General features: G+C 40.5%; 1 protein-coding gene across 1 annotated transcript in view; it reads left to right on the top strand.

Annotated features, from left to right (window-relative positions):
- Nucleotides 1–270: 270 nt before the first annotated feature.
- The window catches only part of SPATA16 (spermatogenesis associated 16), a 2,543,770-nt gene continuing 2,526,274 nt past the window's right edge, over nt 271–17,766 (top strand). The window contains exon 1 of the mRNA XM_044070135.1: nt 271–564. Within this exon, the coding sequence (XP_043926070.1) occupies nt 480–564 (85 nt within the window). The 5' untranslated portion in view covers nt 271–479. The remainder of the gene's footprint in view (nt 565–17,766) is intronic.

The following is a 17,766-nucleotide window of genomic DNA, read 5'->3' as shown; positions in this document are numbered from 1 at the left end:
CTGTTTTAAGACAAAAAGTAACCATTCAAACCACTTATGAACTCACCAGTGTCTTACATCGAGACTTGGACGTGTGCGGACACGTTAAAAGCGCTTTTTTTCTTAGAAAAAGAAAAGAGAAAAGTTTAAAAGGAAAATAGCTCAATACTGCTCCACAGCAACGTACGTATATGACCTGTTGAAAGAGCTCGAGCACTATAAAGTTTCAAAACAAACAGTCCAACGTCGCGCGGCCAGAACTTATCGAGACACGTGCAGGCTCTTTACCGAGAAACGGCAGAAGAAAAGGTACAACACATGTAGTGCTGTGTGTTCTCCCTTACTTCACAGAAGTTTAAGTTATCATAGTTTCCGTAGGAAATGAAATCCTTAATATTTAAGCAAACGGATCCAATATACTGAGACCCAAGACTGTCAGCAAAGAAAACTTAAAAAATAAAATTTCTGGAGGCGTTTTGTCTGCTGCCAAGCGTTGGACGATGACACGACTACTCATAAAGCGTTACCAAGGTTCTTACGTCGTAAAGCCACTGAATGGCGACTTCGAGGCTTTAAATAAATCAGGTATAGTTATATGAAAAATGACGGTATGTTTGCTACGTCCCAGCTGTCCTTGATTTTAACTGAGATTTTTAGATCTGTGTGGCATACCTCACAAGTGTACCTCATTACGAGGAATGTACCTCATTTGGGGTCTTAAAAAGTTCACGTTCCTCAATGTTCCACATTGAAAGACTCTGTCACACGTTCAATGTTAGGAATTTTTTAAGTGAAATCCATTGTAAATAGAAATTACTCATATTAATTAATTAATTAAAAAGATCTTCTTTATAAGTAAAATTAGCATATTTTGACCATCCTATGACCTTCCTAGTTGAAGTTGTTAGTAAGCCATTAGTATGTGTTCCACATTTTGCCCGTTTGTTCCACATTATGAGGGCTAGTGTTCCTCATTTTGGACATGGAAGGTTGAGAGCTATGGATCTGTCCCTATTAATTAATCCCTTCTAAAACAATCCCTTCTTGGAGGGAAAGGTGGTGAATTAAGCTTAATAAATAACTGCTATGATTAGAGTTATAGACTTAAGAATATGTTTATTAGTACTCACATTATCTTATAGTGTCTGTATTTCAGGTTAATAGTACTAATATACGTGCCCCTGGTTATTTCTGGATTGCTTACATCACAGCTGCCCCTGATTTTTAGGGACATCCTTGATTTTGACTCAGTGTTAGATCTGTCCCTCTTAATCCCTGAACACTGGTTCCTTTTGGACAAAAAGTGGTGAATTAATTAAAAAGTGGTAATATTTAAGAGCCGAATCATTATTTTACTGCAGGACATTTAATTCATGTTCTCTAATTCTGTTAATGCCTCAAGTTAGTAGAACTAATATTTTAAGTGTCCTTGATTGACCCAGATTTTTTTCTTGATCTGTCCCTGATTCTGTTCAGATTTGGGCGATATTGTAGTTGAGGGCCTCACCAGTTAGTGTTGCAAACTGAGTGACAACCCGGTCTGCATATTTAATTCGCTCGTGCATAGATGATATGAGAATATTAAATGTACAGAAACAGTTAATACAGTATCGCCCAGGAAAGCTGTTCTTAGTAAAAGGTCCTGCCAGTGATACTGAGGAATTGTCGGCTGTGACACCTGCACCAAAAAAAAAAAAAAAAAAGAGTCCGTTTGGACATTAATTGGGACAGTGAACCATCGCATTCTGACTCTGACAAAGAGAACTATAATGCTACACGGTAAAAAGCCTGATGACGTGTTTTGACAGTTTCGTTTCTTTGCTGATTATTAGTATATATTATTAGTGCAATAAAACTTGTCAATTACAGATGTTGGTAAACAGTTTACTGTTATATTTACTGTCATATTACAATGTCAAGTGCTCTTTTTCTTCGGTTGTACATTCGGAGGGAATGCATATTCATGAATGACATATCAGGGGGGTGGGTTTTGGGCGGGGCTTGCTACTGTGCATCTGGTGAGGCCCTCAACTACTATATCACCCAGATTTGTCCCTGATTGGTTGAGAGCTAGAGTGTTGAGAATTGTTCCTGGTTCATTGAAAGCTAGCTACAGGTATGCTGAAACTCAGTGCTGTGAAATGACACTCAGAAAAAAAGTTTCTTCAATAACAAATTACAAGATTTCACAATGAAACATATTTCTTGTTTTGTAATTGTGTTGCATTGGTTAAAAATGTTATATTCTTTGGGAAGTCATCTACCCATTTGTTTGAGATTTGGGAACTTACGTGGACAGTGACCTTACTTTTGACCAACATTTGTCTCTTGCAAGAAAGTCATTCTATGTTGCACAGCTTATAAACAAAGGCAGTGTGTGTAGATCTAGGTATGTCATTGTCCACCTGTAATCAGCTGTCATTAGGCCAGTCATTGAATATAATACCCCCTTTGGCACGTTTGTGTCCAGACACATGCAGCAACTGGAACACCCACAGGAATACCTTACTAAAAGGATACAAAGCCTAAACAACATGTCTTACATGCACTGATTTAAAGCCCTTCACTATACTCGGTATCTTACAGACTGTTGACAGACATCTTCGGACCCATTCCTGGTGGATTTATTGCACATCAGCAAGTCAGATGGCATCAGAAATACACAGTCTGGGGAACTAAACTTCTTCTGCAGCATTAGCAGAATGGTTTGGCGGGACAGATAACATTTTGCAGAGGATACTGCTACTTTGAAACAGACTCCCCATTCACATAAAACAAAAGTTCATCCCTGTCCATATTGAAGCACAACTTAGAAGTATGGATGGGAAACAGAAAATTTACCCAGGATGGTGGGCGGGACTGCCCCCTGTACTATCAATGGAAAAAGTCATCTCCTAAATGCTTTATCCCGTGCATGGGACCCCATAAATTATCTATGGTGTGATCCCAGTTATTCTCGTTAAGGGTAACATATAATTATCGACCATGAGATGGGTAAGGCCAGTCTACAACCAAATGGGATAGGTTATTTCAAGCACAAAATGGAAAACTGGCGAGGTTTAAAGTGGCCTGCAGGGGCAGCTAGCAAAGAATTTACCTATGAATTTCTATCTACTAAGGCAACATATCAGTATTCCTGCTCCAAAGAAGTCTGCTCATTTCCAAAATGCTGTCCTTCCTGATTTGCATCTAACATGACTTTTATAAATAACTAAAGAATTATAATTCCTCTTTTCTAAAAAGTAAAAAAAAAGTCACATACCAGTTAATCATACTGTAATGATTACTTTAAAAAATACAGGGATGAAACAACAATACTGTAATTCATCCGTCTGATGAATACCTCACTGACAAGCTTAATAGCCAGTGCCATTTCCCTGCAGTAAATAAATTAATTAGTAATATGTATAATAAAAAGATATTATTCTAAATGGCATTGAAGGAGCTTCTGTTCCACAATCCTCTTATTATACGTAAGTCACACAAAAAGTATTTCTCAAAAGTTAAGACAGTGGTGTCAGTTGTATTTTGTAGGACACATTATCAGTTGGCAAAACATCAGGGATGACTTGACAGCAAAATTAATGCATGCAGTCTAGATAAATAACCATCTTTCAGAGAAAATTAAATATGTTCTCACTATTAAACCCATCCAAGTTTTAATTCCTTAATAGTCACTGCTGTTGATGTGTGTGCACTATGTACCAGCACATTCAGTTCATTTGGAATAATGTAGTAAAATGTTATCATCTCACTAAGAAGAGAGTTTCTGTTTGTAGAGATAGATAGTAATTTTGCATTGTTAACGTCTGCCTTGATTCCATCTCAGGTACAAATGAAGTAGACTGCTCAGGTAGAGGGAGTAATAAACCACCATATTACTCTTGATTCAGAACTCATTAAAAAGGCTGTTGTTATTTAATTACATCCGAGTCCTCATGACACATATCAGGTCTGCTGTAGGGCACAGCTTGTTTAGTTTTTATGAAGTCATATTATTTAATTAAGTAATACTGTCCATGTATGGTATTCTTTGCTACCCTCTTCTCTTTTTGTCTTCAGTCTTTCCTAACATCAGTGTCATTTTTGGTGAGTCCTTTCTTTAGACTATGTAACTAAAGTATTTGAGTTTTCGTTTTATATCTGCTCTAATAGTGAATGTTCTGTTTTTTTTTTCTTTATTGACTGATTTGATCTTCCTACAGTCCACAGAATTCTGAAAGGTTTTCTCCAACACCATACTTCAAAGGTTGTTCCAGCTAACAGACTTACTTATAGTTCAGCTCACAGCCATGTTATTTCTGGGGAAAAAATTGCTTTTGACTATATAGACATTTGTTTCAATGTGTTATCTTTACTCTTTATTATCTTAACCCCATTTGCCATGGCTTTCATCCTGAGAAGCAAGTGTCTTCCATTTTTTTGGCTGCAGTCGCAACCTGCAGAGATCTTTGATCCCAGGAAAATAAAATATGTCACTGCTTTCACTTCTTCCACTTGTTTGCAAAGAACTGATATGATTCAATGCCGGCATATTAGCAAAATGTATTGATGAGCAAACCATCCTTTGCATGTTTTATTTTTACTTTCATCAACAGGTTCTTCAACTCCAGCTCACTGTCTGATATTAGAGTGATAACATCTAAATATCTGTGGTTATTTATATTTCTACAAGCAATTTTGATCCCCTTTAAAAAGGAAAAATATCATAGTTAATTACAGCTGATCTATCTCTGCAAGGAGGGTGGAGAGCTGTGATGGAAAGGTTGATTGAGCCTCTTATTTGGCTGATAAGGAGTTTCCAGGACTTTACATGAGGAGGGTATCCAAACTGGTACTCTGAAACTATCAGTACAGAAAAAAATATCCCTTTCTTTGTAGAAAATTTATCTGGTTTGGAAAAATTCTGCCAGTGGATAGACAAAGATTCCAACTGTTTAGAAATTATCTTCAGTGATTTTGAGAAGGCTTCTGAAATAATGTGCATATATCTGCACAAAATAATAAATTGATGATCTGATGTTTATCTTCATTTATCCTTGATCTGTGGGTTCACTTAGCTGTTACTACAGCCAGTGAGGATCAAAAACTCTCAAGCTTAAGTCCTACCCAGAATGCTTCTCTCCCAATTACCTCAGATCTCATTTGCCACTTCTTGTGACAGATGTGTTGCCAACTTATTCTCAAGCTGAGTTTCATTTTTTTTTTTTCAAATTTTTGGATAGTCATAAGGTTCTTTCTTTTCTTTTATATTGTTTTTTGATCTTTTCTTTTACAACCTACCCATTTTTCTACAATAACCTTTACATCTCCTCTCCATCCTTCCCTTATACACTTTGGTGTATTTTGCGCTACCATTGTTGGTAGTCCTTATTTCTTTCCCCTTTTCTTCCAATAAAAAAAAAAAAAGGTAAAGTAGTTCTATCTTTCGTTTCTTTCTGCTACACTCACTGTAGTCTGTCTACCATTGCTGGTAGCCTTGTGTACCTTCGGTACTCTCCTCTATCATTGTTGGTAGCTGCTTTATCCCTTTTTAATTATTGGTTTAATTTGACTCTGTTTGTATCATTTAATTGTTCAGATTATGGCTGACAAAGGTAAAGGCACCTCTGGTTTTAAAACAATGTCAGGAGTGTGGCTGTAAGATGCCCAATTCCAATGGGAACTCTCTTTATGTATATTGCCTGGACCCGGTGCATTTGCAAGAGGATTGTTCAGTCTGTTATGCCTTTAGTCACTGGACCCTAGTAGAAAGGAAGAATAAATTACTTTTAAAGGGGATTATAAAATTTTCCTTTGAAGAGGCTTTATCTGTTTTTATCTGGTAAAAGCTAAATGTATGTCTCTTCCCCTTCCTCATCATCATCATCATCTTTGAAATTAGACAAACCAAAAAAGAGGACATGAGCAGTGCCAGCTTCTCCCTTGGTACTGATGACCAAAGAAAACTTAGAACTTCGTTCCCTCTGCCAGCACGGAATCAACAGTTTCTATAAAGGATATTTCTGTGCCGATCTCGACACCAAAAGTGTCTTCTCCATTTGTGCCAAGGTTATCTGCACAGATATTAGATCAGCCCATGGAACTGACAGCCTCAGCACTGTCTTCCATTTTCGCACCAATATCTTCGGTTCCAACTGTATGCACTGAATTTTCTTTCTTGGATAGACCTAAGACCAGATACACCCCATCCATAGATCCTTTTGCTGGTCAGTTACCCAGCCCCTTTTTGGAAAGACCAAAATCCCCCTCTACCCAGTCAATTTGTTTTTCCAAGTGCCTGACAGAAATGGATGTGTTGAGGTTGGTGGGTTCCTTGTGGTGAGGGGACTGACAAGTGTGTCCTTGGTTCCAGTGCCATCAGGTGCCGGAACCCTTCCTTCTGTGACCCCTCGTACTCTTCCTCCTGTAACCTCCTCTGAGGTCTTCGAGATTCCAGCTCCTAGTTTCCTGGCACCAGCTGTTTCAGTTCCGACAAGATCTGCATCTCTGGTACTGATTTCTAACCTGATAACTTTGGCTCTGTTGGAACTGGATAACTCTCAGCATCATGGCTATGCTGTTGGTTCCGAGGGGTGGGACTTGGCTGTATGTTTTTGTAGGTGTCTCTGCACCTTGGGGCTTTGGCACGCGTTAGCTCTACCCCAACTTCAGCTTTGGGGGTGGCTTCTTCGGAGCGGGGAGTGACCACCGTTCCGAGGCAGTCTTCCTTGGTTCCGGGCTCCCTTCCATCCTCTGGAGGACCAGCCTTCCAGGCCATGGAGAGGGCTCTGTCCACTGTGGCCATCCATTCGTTTCTTTCGCTGTCGGAGCAGTTTCCCGATCCTGCCTCTCGCCCAGATCTTCCTTCAATCTCAACACCTGGACAGCGAGTGCTGAAGCCACAGGAGTCACCTATTCAGGTACTGTCCTCTTCTGATACCTCCCCAGATCTCCCCACTGAGTAGGTTCCTCAGAAGAGGAAGTGTGAGAGCAAGCACTTGTATTCCCTGGAGGAATCCATCACAGAGTTTATCGATTTTAATGAAGGGGACTTCCCCACGTTTACCCCCAGAAGATATTTAAACAGAGGGGTGGCTGGACATCCCAAAAGCCCTCTTCAGAGGAATCAGTGTACCTGTTGGTCTTTGGTGCTCAACTCTCTACCTCTTGGGTTGCTCCACCTGCTGACGAGCTCATTAAGCTGATCTCGCAGTGGGTGTGGAAGGCTCCTGACACCATGGAACCTATCCCCAAGAGGCCAGACAAAATTTTAACTGCACCAGAGGACCATCAGTAATGGGCAAAAGGATTACTGGTAGATGCCATGGTGGTAGTGGCGGCCACAAAAAAGGAACTGGCAGAGGAATGTTCCACTATCCATCCTCCCAGTAGAGAGTCTTGGGTGATGCATAGGTTTGGAAAGTGGGTTTATGCTTCATCAACCTTTGCATTGTGGTCTTTGAACTTTATGGCACACTTCACCAGACTTCAGAGAGATCTGATTAGGGAATTATCAGATGCCTTGGCAGAAGCCATATATGGTGAAGTCCAAGACAAGGGTTCTTCTTAGTTGACCACCCTAAAGTCTATTTCCAATTTGTCCATGAGGCTCATAGCACATGCAGTTGAAGGGACGACTAGAGCAGTGAGCTGTGGTGTAGCCATAAGGAGACATACCTGTATGCTCTTATGTGAATTTGTGGAGCTGTTCACGTCTTCATTCATCAGTGGTCCCCATTGACGGATCACCTCTTTTTTTCCCTAAAGTTCGAGAAACGTTGTCCAGGCTTGAAAAGGATGGAAAGACCCTTAATGCAGTGGGCGTATGTTTTCTACTCCTCGACACTCCTTTTCGCGGAACCAGAGGAGAGAGAAAATGTGGTTAAGAAAGTCCCAAGGGCCTTTCCAAGACACACATGGTAGCAGCTCCACCCGGGGTAGAGGGGGGAGCTTAAGAGAAGATGCTGTCCATGTGGCAGAGGTAGCCTGCAAAATCAGGGCTCCAGAGATACCTTTCTTGGCAAACCATACCAGCGCTCCTGAAAGGAGGCTCGATTGCCTTCCTGTGGAGGTAGTCAGAAGATGTTTATCTCTGCAGCGACACGCCTGGCTTCAGATTACTCACAGTGTTTTGGGGCAGAGGATTATACCAGAGGCTACTCCATATCCTTCCTTCTACCTCCCCAAAGTTGCAAGAAAATCCCAGATGTTCCATCCAGTCGGGAGGAAACAGCAGTGCTAGATATTCAGAAATTGCTAGAAAAAAAGAGTCATCCAGGAGGTCCCACCAGTCCAGATAGAATTTGGAGTTTACTCAAGATTCTTTTTAGTGCCAAAAAAGACAGGGGGCTGGAGACCAAATTTGGATCTAAGTGTTTTGAACAAATGGGTTTGACAAACAAAATTCCGGATGGTCACAGTTTAGTCTATTCTCCCATTTCTGGGAAAAGATGATTGGATATGCTGTATAGATCTCCAGGATGCATATTACCACATCAAAATGGACAAACACTCAAGGAAATTTCTCCACTTTCAGCTGGGAGCCAGTTATTACCAGTTCAGAGCCCTGCCATTTGGTCTCACCACAGCCCCCAGGGTATTCACCAAGTGCATGGCTGTAGTAGCAGCTCACTTGAGACTGCATGGATTCTGGGTGTTTCCATACTTAGACAACTGGCTCATTAGCGCTCCCACCAGGCATCTTCTAGAACATGCACGAGACGACATTCTCCAGACCTGCGCCAACCTGGGTATTATGTAAATTATGAAAAATTATATGTAATTACAACTCATAATATAGAATTCAAAAGAGAAGCACTAAATAGCAATGCTTGCATAGGCTCTCTACCTTATCTGAGATTGCAGAAGATCAAAAACCAAGTGGAAAAAGTTATCAGAAGCAGATCAGTACCTGCATGACTAGTTCTGCAAGTTCTAAGTTCGATGGCGGCGACCATTACATTAGTTCCTCTGGTAAGATATCAGCAATAGCTTCTAGCATCCCAGTGGTTTGTTCTGTATCAACCAATGTTACACCAGATTTTGATTACCAACTGTTGCAAGGAAGACCTAGCTTGATGGATCCAATCAAAGGAAGTTCTCCTGGGTCACTTCTTTGTCCTGTGTCAGCCCCAAGCCATAGTGACCACAGATGCCTCCCAGATGTGGTGCGGGAAGCATTATCTTGGCAAGACTGTCCAAGCCACTTTGTCCCCCATGGAGGCCAACTTGTGTATCAGTATTCTAGAGCTGAGTGCAATGCTTTTAGCATTGTAGGCCTTTCAAACTACTCTCCCTGTAGAAATGATTGCGATTCAAGCAGACAATATGTCGGTAGTTTGGTACATCAACAGCCAGGGAGGAACCAAGTCTTACCCCCCTTTGTCGAGAAGTAGTCAGAGTCTGGCAGTGGGTGATCTCTTCCAACCGCTTTCTGATAGTAGTGCATATTGTGGGGAGATCCAGTGTGATGGCAGACAAACTGAGCAGATGCATTCTTCTGCCTCACAAGTGGCTGTCAGTCTCAGAGTGGTAAAAAAGATTTTTTGTCACTGGGGCCAGCCTTGCCGTGACTGTTTTGCATCATCCCTGAACACCAAGTGCTTTGCCCTTGTCCCCCCTCAGGGGGAGTCCCCGAGAGATGCTCTCCTGCATGATTAGCCCTGTGGACTCCTGTACGCCTTTCTCCCCTTCCCATTAATTTCTCAGTTTCTAAATAAAGTGATCAGGTTGAAGAGTAAAGTAATCCTCATTCCTCCCTTTTGGTCTTGACATATTTGGTTCCCCTTTCTCTGGCCTTATCTGATTCAATTACCATGGAGTCTGGACCCAGATCCGGGTCTCCTGTCCCATCCAGAGGGATTAGTTCACTCAAACCTTCAAAACCTCAAGCACATGGCATGGCTTCTCCAGTTTCATTGGTTGCCAGGCGTAATAAACTTTCTTCCACAGTTCATGGGATTCTTTTGGCCTCCCACAAGGCTTCCACCAGAAAACTCTACAACAGTAAATGGAAGAGATTTTCCTTCCAGGCTCATGAGAATAAAATTGACCCCTTCCCTGCTTCTGTTGATAAAGATTTAGAATTCTTAGCTTTACTGTTTGAAGCATGGGCCCCTTCCTCTACCGTCAGGGTTCAACTAGCAGCTGTCTCAGATTTTCATAATGAGTTTAAATAATGTTCTTTAATTTCTCGTGGCTTTTGCAAAGCATTTTTAAAAGGGACCTTGACATTAAAACCCCCATATAAGGATCCAAATACACCTTTGGATTTAAACTTAGTGTTGAGCCTTCTGACAACTGCGACTTGAAATTCTTGCATTGGAAAACTAAACTTTTGGTAGCAATAACTTCTGCCAGACAGATTTCTGAAATGTAAGCTTTATCTTGCAAACCACCTTATTTGATAATCCACGAAGACAGGATTTCACTGAGAACAAACCCTTCCTTTTTGCCAAAGGTAGTGTCAGGAAAGAATATCAATCAGGCAATCAGTCTACCGGCATTTTTTCCAAATTACTGAAACAAAGGGGAGTACTGTTTGCATTTCCTAGGCATTCATGGACAATTACGCTTCTAACTTTGTAGAACAAAAAACATAAGAAAGTCTGACCAGCTGTTTGTTTCTTTTGTAAATATTAAAATGGGCAAGCCAGTTACCAAAGTCACTTTATCTAGCTGGCTAAAAGATTGTATTTTTCTTTATATACAACAACAGGAAAGTTGAATTAACTGGGCCTGTTAAGGCACACTCTACTAGAGCAGTCGCTACTTCAGCAGTGTTCCAGTCTAACACTTACATTGATGAGATCTGTGCGGCAGCAACATGGGCTACCCCACATACCTTTATTACTCATTTCAAATTGGATTTGGTCCCTAGGGGAAGAGCATCATTTGGTTCTATGGTGCTCAGGAATATCCTTCCATGAGTCCTCCCAAGATCTAAGGTAACTGGGGACGCTGTCCCACAGATCAAGGAATAAATGAAGATTGACAACATCAGATAAAAAAGTTATGTACTTACCATAACATTCCATCTGTGTTGTCCATCTTTATTTATCCTTGACTCCCCACCCTCCATCCCCCTTCCTTTCAGACCTCTTGGTGGAATGACTTATGGTCCTAGATATTAATTTTTTCACCCATGACGCCAGATATGGTCTCCATGAAGGTATTATTAGGATTATAATTTCTGTCCTTTTCTGTCTGCAAAATTGATCTGAGGGAATTGGGAGAGGAGCATTCTGGATAGGACTTAAGCTCGAGAGTTTTTCATCCTTGCGGGCTGTAGTAACGGATGACTCAGTCCGATATTCGGAACTGAACCCACAGGTCAAGAATAAATGAAGATGGACAGTGCAGATGGAATGCTATGGTAAGTAAATAATTTCTTTTTCTTCATATTGATTATTGCTACAGTAACATAAGCTATATGGGTTATTTCATGCCAAAGATATAACAGCTAGCCAGCTTCAAAGCTTCATTGCACCTCCCACACATTTGAGCATTCAAACAGCTCGAGCTGAGCTAACTAAAAGACAGTTTTGGGTACAAAGCCCTTCAAATCTTTACTCCCACCAAAGAGTATGCTCCTCTGAGACATTTGAGGATTGATGGTCGGCTTGTGCTTTACTTTGCTGGGCAGGTAAGTTCCCTTTGTGGAAAAAAAAAACTTCCATTTTCTTACATTTTGTTGATGTTTCATTATTTTCCTTTTTAGGAAAATGATTTTAAAGCTAGGAGTGCTGTTATTTAATGGATTGTCTGAAGTCTGTAGAATACTTTTAAATGGAAGACTTGTTTTTCTGTCAGTTTAAAAGTAGTGCAAGCTGACGGAAAACATATTGTCATAATGTTGTGCCTATCCCTGGGGAAGCAGCTGCTTCCATTAATAATATGGTTGGCTCTATTTTTCCTGCCTAAAGAAACAGAAAACAAAACGTATCTACTTCTTCTCAAATTTTTTGGGATAGGAGTAGTTTACTGAGAATGGATCAGGGTTTAATTCAGGCTATTGATCCTCTTGTAAAGTAGTTTGTGGTAAAACAAATAGGGATTCCTCTTTTCTTGAAGAGTTTCAAGATTCAAAATCTGAACAAGAAGTTGCAGGGACAGAGTCACCTTTTTTTGCTCAGATTTATAGGGTCATAGACTAATACTAGGCTAACTGCCCACGTGAACCATTTTTAAGCCTAGCCAATTATCCCTTGTGAGACTCAAACCCTGCACCTTGTATTTGTAAGGCAAATACCTTAACCATTAGGCCACCCCCCCAATCTGATTCAGACATAGAGAAGAGCTCAGTTTTTGATTCTTCCTGTAGGGTTTTCTCTTTTTCCGTGACTGCTGCTAGACTGTGACAGTGTTTTCCATGGGACAACACCGAGGCTTCACAGTCCCTTGGAAAATACTACCAGTTGTTACAGAAGGATTTTCCAGAACCTACAACCATTCCTCCTGTCCTGCCTGCTTTAGTGGATGTTTGTCTTTCTCTCTGTAATTTTCCTAACAGTCTGCCAGCTATCCTTAAAAAGGCAGATAAGCTGTATAAAATTTGTCAGTTTTTTTTAAATTTGAAAGACTATTCCCAAACTTGACCTAGCAGCTATAGCCTTAGTTGATTTCACTGCTGCTAAGCACTTGGTTAATTCCAGTCCTGTTCGTTATTGGAAAATTATTGATAGGTATGGGAAAAGTGTGTACTTCAGCAACCGTGATTTTCAAAATTTTGTGAATTATCAAGCTCTTATGTTAAAGTTTGTTCTGACAAGTTGTGAAAGTAGAAGGAATGTTTTATTTACAGTTTCCTCCTGTGAAGAAAAATCTGCTTTAAATAACTTGGTATCTTCAATTGCACAGGTCACTGACCATTGTTTGCAGTGGGTGCATGACTCTGTTGATATTTCTTCCTGGGCTATGGCCACTGGTACTGTTTTAATAGGCTTGTTTGACTGCATTCTGAGAACCTCCCATATGATGTAAAAAACGAGATTTTAAATTTTCTCTTGGATAGAGATTTAGTGTTTGGCCCCTCTGCTGCAGAGATGATCAAAAAATATGATGAAAGGGGTAAGCTGATCCAGGGAATCTCTGAGAGTTTTCAGCCCTCCTTTTCTAAACTGTACAAGGAATTTTCTTTTTCCTCATCCAATTTTGGCAAAAAACCCCCAAAAAAATAACAAAAAAACAAAAAACAAAAACAGAATAAACAGTCTCAACAATATTCAGGTAAATAGATGTTCAAGAAGAAATGGCAAGGGGATTCCAAAAAGAAGAAACCAAGGACAATCCAAAAAAGACCTTGTGACCCCCCCCTACCCTGGCCCCTTTTCTATTCTAGAAATTCTGAATCTCCAGTTTTCTCTTTGGCAACATATTGGGTTTTGAAAAATCATTCATCTGGGATACAGGCTGCAGTTGGTGAAGATTCTTCCTTTCCAGGTCATTCCTTACCCTGCAGATCAGACTCTTTTGTTCCCAACTGTTCTTCATCACATACTATCCCAAAGAGTGAAAAAAAAAAAGTTTCTCCTTTCCAGGTGGGGAATGAACAGAAAGTTCAGTGTCAGTTTGAACTAAAGCGCTTAAACCGTTTTTATTTTTTATAATAAGTGCAATAAACCTGGTTGTTACAACCCAAGTGGCGTTTTCTTGTTTGCCTAGTGCAGCTAAAGAAAATGCTTGGAGACTAGTTGTGGGTTTTTCTTTCCTAAACCTGTTTGTGATAGTACCCATATTTAAATGTTGTCAGTTCACACCCTATTAACTCTTGTTCGTCTTTCAAGTTTCCTGGTAACACTAGCCTTAAAAGATGCTTGTCATCACATCCCAATTCATTCATACTTCAGGTGTTTCTTAAGGTTTTGTGTTTCTGTATAACATTATCAGTTCTCTTCATTACAGTTTGGACTATCGACTGTACCAAGAGTGCTCACAAAGTGTCAGAATCTGATTATAGCTCATTTGCAGGCTACATGGTATCTAAGGTACTCAGCTTTTTTTCCATACTTAGACAATTTAGTTATATTTCCAGAGTCTTTTTCAAGGTGTCAAGAATCTCTCTCTTGGGTGAGATCTCTCTTGCACAAACTGGGATTCAAAGAGAACATTCAAATGTCTTGCCTTACTTTTTCACACAGGATTGTGTTCCTGGGATGACAACTAGATGCTTCAGTTCAGAGAGCATTTCTTCCACAGGAAAATATATTTTTATTTGCTTTATTTGGATCTATTTCTAAGGCTTTCAACTCAGACTTCAGTCACTATGAGGGAATACCTCTGGATTTTGGGTCTCATGGCATCTGTGATTTTCATGTTACCCCTGACATGACTCCATAAAAAGAAAGGTACAGTCGTATCTGAAATCTCTTTGTCTTCTGCATCAACACCCTTTATCTTTTCAGATCCCATTTCTGGCATTTGTCTGAAAAGAAATTATTTTTTGTGGAGACAACAGATATCCTTAACTCCAGGTCTCCCCTTCTCCCTCCCAGAAACACAGTAACACAGACGCTTCACACTTTGGGGAGCAGTTTCAGGAGGGATAAAAGTGCATGGGGTGTGCAACACCAATGACAGATGCAAACATAAATATCAAGGTGATGCTTGCCGTGATCAAGGCATTCAACTCTCTGAACTATCTTTGGTGCCCGGGACCTCTTCAGGTGGTTAACAGACAGTATCACAATATTGTGGTAGATCAACAAGCAAGGGGGTGGTCCAGATCATACCCCCTTTGCAGACTAGCTATGTTAGCTTGGGATATAGTTTCACAGCGCAATCTTTTTCTACAGGCATACTACATTCCGTTAAAGTAAAATTTTGCAGCAGAGAAGCTTTACAGGACCAGGGCAGACCCTCACAAATGGAAATTAGATCGGGGGTCTTCTAAGATTTGATTCATCTATGGGGAGTTCCTCAAGTAGACCTCTTTGCCTTCTCCCTGAACACTCAGCTGGCAAAATTCTGTTCCAGGACTCCATGCAAGAAGGCCTGGAAGACAGATGGCTTTTTTTTTTGTTGGACAGGAATGCTCCCATATGCCTTTCCACCCTTTTCACTAATATCCAGGGCTCTTCTGAAGATTCAAAAGGAATTCCTGGCGATCATTGTGTTAACTCCCTTCTAGCTTAAGCAACCATGGTTCTTTCTTCTTTTGGAAATGACCAGGAGCAATTACCACAAGCTTCTTCAACATATTGGATCCACTCATATAAGGGCAGGAGTGTTTGATACACCCTAACATCAATCATCTTCAGTTGACTGCCTGGACGGTAGGGTCTTAATTCTTCTAGCACATATTTTCTGAGGATGTGCAGCAAGTATTAATGGAGACAAGAAAGCCTGCTTCTAAAAAATGATATACTAGCAAATGGAAAATGTTTTCTAGTTGCTATCAACAACATAAACAGCACCCGTTAAGTGCTAGTTGTTCTCTGGTTTTACAGTATTTGTATGAGTTACTGTCCCATGGCCTTGCTTATTCCTGTATTAGGGTTCATTTGTCAGCCATTTAAGCATGTCTGCTCATGGATCCTCCTCTTCTGTGCAGTCTCATGTCAAAATGTCCTTGAAAAGGGGTTTTACTTAAAAGGCCTCCTAGAAAAGCAGTGGCCTGTCCTTGGGAATCTCAGTTTTGTGTTAGAGAAGTTAACACCATCTCCATTTGAACCAGCTAATTTGACTGACTTAGGTTATAAACATGGAAAATGTTTTTTGCTGATTGAACTGACCTCTGCTAGAAAGGTGTCTGAGTTGCAAGTTTTTATGGTGAGACAGCCGTACCCCATGCTCCACAGGGACAGGATTTCTTTGAGAGCTAATCTATCTTTAATGCATAAAGTGGTATCCAAGTTTACTTTAAGCCGAACAATCCATCTCCCTATTTTCTTTCCTGAACCTATAAATGAGGGAGAAAAAGATACTGCATACCTTGGATGTCCACAAACAACTCAGGTTCTATCTTGACAGAACTAAATCTTTCAGATCTTTGGATCAGTTGTTCATTTCTTGTGAAGGTAAGAAGAATGGACACCCTGTGTCAAAACAGACTATTTCCAATTAGTTGTCTAAGGCTATTAGCTTTTGTTATACTCCTCATCACAATTGTATTCCAGGCAGAGTCAAAGTCTACTGTATCAGGGCCTTGGCTTCCTCAATGGCTTTTTGGAAAGGGTTGGATTTTTGAAGTATTCCAGAAGATGTTACTATGTCCTCTGTACATACTTTTACAAAGCACTATACCCATAATTCCTTCTCTAGGTCCAGATCAGGCTTTACTAAGACCATTCTTCAGGGACTTCTGGACCCTTCTACTTCCACCTCCCAAATATTTTTAGCTATGGTAATCTATCCATATAGCTAAGGCTAATGCAGCAGTGATCAATATGAAAAACATAGTGCAATCGTGTAAGCTGAACTTTTCATAACAGTAGACGTTTAAATGATCAGTACTGCAGTAGCAACTCCCACCGTCCATCCCTGTTGTTTTTTGGTGTGCTTTTTATGCCAGGTTGTGGTTATTAAATTTTTGTTGTTCCTAGCATTGGCCATTCAAGGCTCAGCCTCCCTCTCTCTCTGCAGGCAGGAAAGCTCTGAAGGGCTTCCCACCCAAAACTTATCATTTAGTCAACTCAGCTGAAGCTACTTGACAATTTGGGTAGCCAAATCCTCATCATCCATATAACTGGCAATGAAACCTGATAATTTTAAAACAGGTGCCAGGAAATGTCTAAGAAAGCAGATTTTACTCAAGTACTCTTCATGAAGTCATTGTGTGTCCCAGGAAAGTAGATTGCAGGACAATGCAAGTGGACATTCAAGAAGAAAACTGTCACTAATGCTGTCATCTTCGTTCATCCTTGTTAAAAAGAGAAAGGAAAGAAAAAAAAGTTTGCAGTAACATGCTGACTCATTCAGTTTTCAGGCAGCACTCAACTGGGGCACAAACAGTAAATAATTGACCACACTTCAGCAACAATGATGCCATGCACTTTAATGCCAAAATTAGAAGTCAGACACTGAACATTACCATTCTAAAAATGTAATCCTCTGTAAAATTTTCTCTGCTTTTCTTTTAGATGGGAGAGAGCATCTTAGAAAAAGTAATCTTGTAAATAAATAAATAAATGCTTTCAGCTCAAAATACTTATGTTTTCTACATCAAAATAACAATCACATTACACCGCGGTGGTGCAGTGGTTAGCGTTGTCGCCTCACAGCCCTAGGTTCTCCCGTTCGATTCTTGGCTGGAACGCCTTCTGTGTGGAGTCTGCATGTCCTCCCCGTGGTCAAATGATGCTAAAGACATGCAGGTAGGTGTGAGCGTGAATGGGCGTGCCTTCGTTGAAGGTTGTGTGTCAGGGCTGGCAACTCGGCACGTAAAAATCTACTGCCCATCATTAGTGGACCGGAGTTCTGCTGTGGCGACCCCTAACCGGGAAAAGCCGAAAGACCCAACCAACTAGTGTTTTCAGTGGGAGATCATGAGGTTTCTCAGTCTCTAAGAAAATACTATGAGTTGCTGCAGAAGGAATTTCAAAAATCTCCACCCATTTGTCTAGTTCTGTCAGCTTTGGAGAATGTGTTTGTTACTGCCTGCAGTTTTGTTGATGGTCAGCCAGCTGCCTCTAAAAAAGCAGATAGGATACGTAAAATTCCTCAGTCTTTTAGGTTTTTATACACTCTTCCCAAACCTGATCCAGCTGCTATTGCTTTACTTGACCCAATCTGCTTATCACTTACATAATTCCAATCCTACTGTTTTTGATAAGGATGGGAAGATTATTGATGTGTATGGGAAAAATG

The sequence above is a fragment of the Protopterus annectens genome, chromosome 4.part1, assembly GCF_019279795.1.
Source record: "Protopterus annectens isolate FY-2018-M chromosome 4.part1, PAN1.0, whole genome shotgun sequence".
NCBI lineage: Eukaryota > Metazoa > Chordata > Ceratodontiformes > Protopteridae > Protopterus > Protopterus annectens.
The sequence above is the reverse complement of the archived record's forward strand: the minus strand, read 5'-3'. Positions and strand labels throughout refer to the sequence as shown.